Here is a 5,649-nt window from a genome sequence, read left to right on the forward strand (position 1 = left end):
CCAAATGCAAGGTTATTCATAACAAAAGGTTGAACCCTTTTGGAGATTCTTAACACTGAAATAACAGGACTGACATGAAAGTGCAGGTTAAATATTTACATTTGCTTTCAGACTGTTCTCCTTTAGAGTGATATTTTAAAATCTGACTGATTCACACACACACACAATGAATTTAAGACATCTGGTTCATAGCACACATCTTTAATACAGTAGTTAGTTACACTGATGTCAAAAAATAAAACATATACATCAATTTGGAACATTTATAAGGCTCCTCTGTCCCCTTTAGTGCCGTGACTGCACTACAAAACCCCCCCACCCCGCCCCACCCCAGTCCTGTCCCTCAACAACATTTGTCAACTGCCATCTGCCTGTCTGCCCCATCTCCTCCCCACAAACTATATAATTAAGCTGCAACACCTTACACCTCCCTCCCTCCTTTCTGTAGCCCCAACTTCTACCTTTGAAAACATCAAGCTTTGACGAGGACACAGCTCTGTTTGATTTCCCTGCTCATGTACAAGTGCTTCTACAATAAAACAGCAACACATCTGAACATAAATGGTATGAAAATATTGTATAGCTTTATGTTTCATCCAGTGTAAAGAGATTTCCTCACAAAATTCATATTTTTTGCCTTCTTTCATGATATAAATGAAAACTTCTGCAAATACAAAACAGAAAAAAATAAAGAGTTTTTCTCTGAGAATTTGAGGAACAATGCAGCTAAGGAGCTCAGCCAGCTGGCTCCAGCTTCCCAAGTCCACACAGCATACAGAGCATGGACCTCTCTCACTGTACAATGGGATGGACACAAAATGGATTTCATGACTGCAGGCAGTGACAATTCAAAGTTCATTATCTCATCTTACCAGCTTTGAACAATGGACACATAAAGTCTGTACTTTTATAAGTGTTCCAGCTGTTGGAGCTGTCCTGCAGCAGCCCTGTTTCACTTTACTCTCTAAACCTTGGTGGCCAGAGACTGAACCTCTGACTTCTGAGTCTGGGCGCTGAGAGTAGACGACATGGAGCTCATCTGACCATGCATAGCCTTCTTCAGGTTGAGCAGGCACAGACATTGGGAGCGAAAGCGCAGGTCAAAGAAGGCATACAGGAACGGGTTGAGGCAGCTGTTGACGTAGGCCAAGCAGGTCGCGTAGGGGTGAGCCAGCAGCAGGAAACGCAGGAAGCCGCAGGAGCTCGGAGCAAGGTTCAGGTAGGAGAGGGCATCCATGCTCTTCAGCACGTGGAAGGGAGTCCAGCAGATGGCAAACACCACCACCAAAGTGGTGATGATTTTCAGCAGTCGTTTCTTCTTCTGGTCCTCCTTGCGCAGGTTGTTGAAGTGACGTGTGACGGTGCAGCCGATGAAGCAGTAGAAGATGGTCATGGCCAAGAAAGGTAGGAGGAAACCCAAGGCAGAGGAGGACAGACTAAGTCCTGCAATCCACAGGGACTCATGCCTCTGGTTCATGGTCACCAGGCTGAAGTCCATGGCGCATGTGGTCCGGTTGCTGTTTTGGTCATTCACAGTGGTGCGGAACAGCAGCGTGGGCACGGCCAGGAGACAAGACAGAAGCCAAATAGCGCCCAGCGATGCCAACATTGTGCCTCGCGAGCGAAGTCTGCTGCTGGACAGAGAGTGCACTATGGCCAGATAGCGGTCAAAGCTCAGGCAAGTGAGGCAGAAAACACTGGCATACATGTTGACCAGAACAACATAGCTGCTGATCTTGCACAGAGCCACGCCAAAGGGCCAGTGGTAGCCCAGTGCTGTGTACACAGCCCAGAGAGGTAGGGTTATCACAAAGGTGAGGTCAGCAAGGGCCAGGTTTCCTATGTAGACATCTGCAGCCCGGCGCTTAGATTTGGATCTCCAGACAGTGAAGATGACCACGCCATTACCTGACAAACCTAGGATGAAGATCAGCATGTAGAGAACCGGGATGAGGGAGTAAGAGGGCTCCCACTCTGAGAAGTCACACACAGTCTCATTGTCATCATAGTACTCATAGCTATCAGCATATTCCACAGTGGTGGTCTCCATGCTGCAGTGACTTTTGTTCTTAAGAGAAAAAAAATCCTTAATTTCAAGGGAAAAAAGTTAAGCGTCCTGTAAAGTTCCAAAGGGTGAATCAAAGCAAAAGTCAGTGAATCATAGGAGCTGGAGTTTCTGAGCAGATCCTGTGAGAGTGAGTGACTGTTGGCTCTGTCTGCCTTTTTAAACTCAGCCCTCCACACCCCTGGTTCCCTCCCAGGACGACCCCCCCCCCCCCCCCCCCCCCCACCTCCCCCAGTAAAATATCTTTCAGCTCTCCCCCTCCTCATGTCTCTCACCTCTTCAGGCGCAGCCCTTCCCTCTGCCTGGAGGACAAGAAGCCTGCGTTCTCTTGCAGATGCAGATGACAGGTCACAACAGTTACTACAAGTAAAATGTATAAGAAATGTCAAGAAAAAGACATCAATTCAGTAAAAAAAATTAGGAATTGGTCCATGTGGGAACCCCACCATTACAACTTGTCAAAACAAAGGTGTTTTTCTTGCCATTCTTTAGTGCTGAAGAGACTAACATTTACATTATTATTACTATTAATAATAATATTACTGTCAAAGCTAAAATTAAGTCCTGGTACTGGTGTGACTAGATCACATAGACATTGTGTGCATCATTTTCATTTTTCTTTTCATGAAGTTTTCACAATCATTTAATCTCCATAAATTTTCCAATGACTTTGCTATAAGAACGTGACTGATTACGTGCAGAACAGGTCTGGACATGCATGTATCAGATACTTGCTTTACATCACAATTGCTTCAGTTAAATGGCTTTTAACGGCGCAAAGATTCACATGCATCTCATTTAGCCTTCTCCATGCAACAATTTATGTTATTTTATTTGAATTTGCGTGCTGTCACTTTGATACACTACTAATGCGGAAATTTAATTGAGCATCTCTGAGTATAATTTGATTGATACTAAATTGGAATGTGGTTGAGGAGCAGATTAGAAGTCAGCGGGCAGCACTGTAGGTGTGTGAGCTGAAGTCTCGGGCCTGAGGATTAATTTCCATGATAAAAGACCAAGCAAACACACCGGTTTGAAACAAAAACAAAAGGAAACTTCACGTTGACACCACCTCAGTTTCCTTTCACTACTAACTACAGCGCATGCTCATGTAATTTCTCAACTGACTGTGTGTTTTATGTTTTATGTACCCCATTGCAAGAAATGATGCGAAATTCAGATAATCTCTCCAGTCAGTTTACAGAATACGTTGTTAGTCAAACCGCTTTCATACTCCAGGTCACCTCAAAGGAAATACTATTGGTGGGGAAAAAAAAAAAAGAGCTAGACATGCCTGAGCTATGCTGAACATCATTTACAACACATTTAATGTAGGTAATCGGTTGAAAAAACAGGCCTCCTAGTGGTGATAACAAGATGTTACATAAATCCTCAGAGTGGATTATTAACTATGCATCGACTAAAAAATGCCTTTGATGAAAGGAAAGGCTCACAGCTTATCAGCCTGCAGTGAGTGACTGGTGGTTGAACTGTACATAGCGCAGCGGTCTGAGGGGAGCCTAACATTGCAGACACTTTAATCTTATTTCAGCAACTTGGAGACACTGGCAGCTTTTTTTTAAAAAAAATGCAAACATACCTGCTGCATGTCAAGTGAAAAAACAAAACAAAACTGAGCTCTTCTTAAACAATTCTGCTATAATGTATGACAAATATAAGTTTTTTTTTAAGCATAGGTGTTGTAAAAATGAGAGTTTCCTCCTTAGAATGGCTATAAAATGATGTTCTTACTGGATCCTGCACCATAGAAAAACACCCCGAAGTACCCCAAACCAAACCTTCTCACACACACACACACACACACCAGGTGTGTCCCGCCTCTACTTCATTCCCCAGGGAGAGGATTGGCGCCTGCTGCTTGCAGGCTCAGTATCCCTTAAACAAATAAATTAGCAAATTTAAAAAATAAAAGGCAAGTAGATAAGAAACAGATGGCCAGATTAGACCAGCATATAAGATATCTTCAGAGGACCTCCTTACTTGTTAATCATAGCCTTTATAGGTGCCAAGATAAAGTCCTGGTGCTGATCCTGAGGTGGGTGGATGGTTATCAGCTGCGAGTGTAGATTTACTTACGTCTCTTTCCAAATAAAATACATTTCAATTATGCAGTGTCGTTTTTAGTGTAGGTTATTGCATGCTTTTATGTCATATTTTCCTTTCATAACATATTGCAAGAGCTAGCTGGTCAGGCAAAGCTTGGTGGGTTTCTGTCTTTATGCTTGGACCACACATGTGTCCCTGCCACAGCTGTGGCTGCTTTTGATCTGCTGCTGAAATGACCCTGCTGCTGTGACATGACCGCCTTGGTCTCACTCTGACTGTCATTTTGTTGGTGCAGGGACAAAATGGAGCAACTCACCGGGAAGCGGATACTATCATGGGTTTTGTAGCAACTAAAGAGAGGGAGGTGTGTGATATTTAACCTAATAGAGTTAACTGGGGTCGCTCACCGGAGAGTTTGGGGACATTCGCGGTGGACACATCAGCTCTAGTCTGGAGGAGATAAGTGACTGAAGGTGGAAGCTAATCTATGACCTGAGGTTTGTTTGAAGTGTAAAAAATGTTGACAGCACACTGACTAACACAGCAGACCCTAGCCCCCACAAATCATGCTGAGGGGACCCGGAGACCAGGGGTGCCAGGGGCCTACAGATTCACAGCATAGTGTCACTTTAGAGACACGGCTGATCTGTGAGTGCACGCTGTCTGTGGTGCAAAGACTTTGAATGAAATTTAAAAAAAAAACAAAAACATTTTTCCATCTAGTGAAATCTTAAAAAGTAAGCTCTGCAGATCTTTCACATCAGCTTGCTAGGAGCCGACTGTTATGTCAGACGACGTCGCGCTCCAGTGCCATGGAGCCAGAGCTACACCCTCAGATGTGTGAGGGACTGCTCCTGCTGAGGGTATCATACTGCAGGCTATCTGAGGATAACTGGCTATGTGACTCCTATGTGACAATCTGCCATGAATGTCGGCTTTTCCAGTAGGCAAAAATTTGAAACTAGAAGGGAATGGAATAGAGAAAACATTCACATTGTATGAACCCTTAAGCTGGAGGTCACACGCAGCTATAGTTTAATCTTGCACTCAACACTGAACTAAATAGAGACCTCCACCCAAGCATAAGAAATGCTTGCTTGTTAAGAAAGCCCTATTGTTTCATTTTTGTCGCTCTCAGCACTTTTCTGTTAATGAGAAATACACCTGTTGACTGTTTTATTAAAAATTTGTTATGCTTCCTGGAACAGGAAGATGCTAATTACTGTTTTCAGTGCAAGAAAATGTCTTAAGACATTTCATGTTGGATTTTTTTTGTGCTTATATGTTCTTTCTTTAAGATACACCAAAAATCCTACTTTTTATTAAATAAAAAGCAATGCCTTCTCATTAAATATATCTTAGTATGTTAAGACTTATAGATGTCTCTGTGAATGAGGAGGGTAATCCAGGTGCCAGAATTTAATTTTGATACACTATCCTTCTGTTTTTGATTTATGCTACTACAAATCCAGACTACAGTGCTACAGTCGTGATAAAAAGAAAGCATATGCTCC

General features: G+C 43.2%; 1 protein-coding gene across 1 annotated transcript; it reads right to left on the reverse strand.

Annotated features, from left to right (window-relative positions):
• Positions 1-340: 340 nt before the first annotated feature.
• aplnra (apelin receptor a) lies at positions 341-2,196 on the reverse strand. The gene has a single exon (XM_030736886.1). It carries the CDS (start codon positions 2,048-2,050, stop codon positions 965-967), a length of 1,086 nt encoding a protein of 361 aa, XP_030592746.1. The 5' UTR covers positions 2,051-2,196; the 3' UTR covers positions 341-964.
• Positions 2,197-5,649: the final 3,453 nt, after the last annotated feature.

Source organism: Archocentrus centrarchus, chromosome 9, assembly GCF_007364275.1.
Source record: "Archocentrus centrarchus isolate MPI-CPG fArcCen1 chromosome 9, fArcCen1, whole genome shotgun sequence".
Classification (NCBI taxonomy): domain Eukaryota; kingdom Metazoa; phylum Chordata; class Actinopteri; order Cichliformes; family Cichlidae; genus Archocentrus; species Archocentrus centrarchus.

Excerpts from the sequence above, each read along its gene's own strand:
- aplnra (XM_030736886.1), bottom strand. The coding sequence starts at position 2,050 with ATGGAGACCACCACTGTGGAATATGCTGATAGCTATGAGTACTATGAT.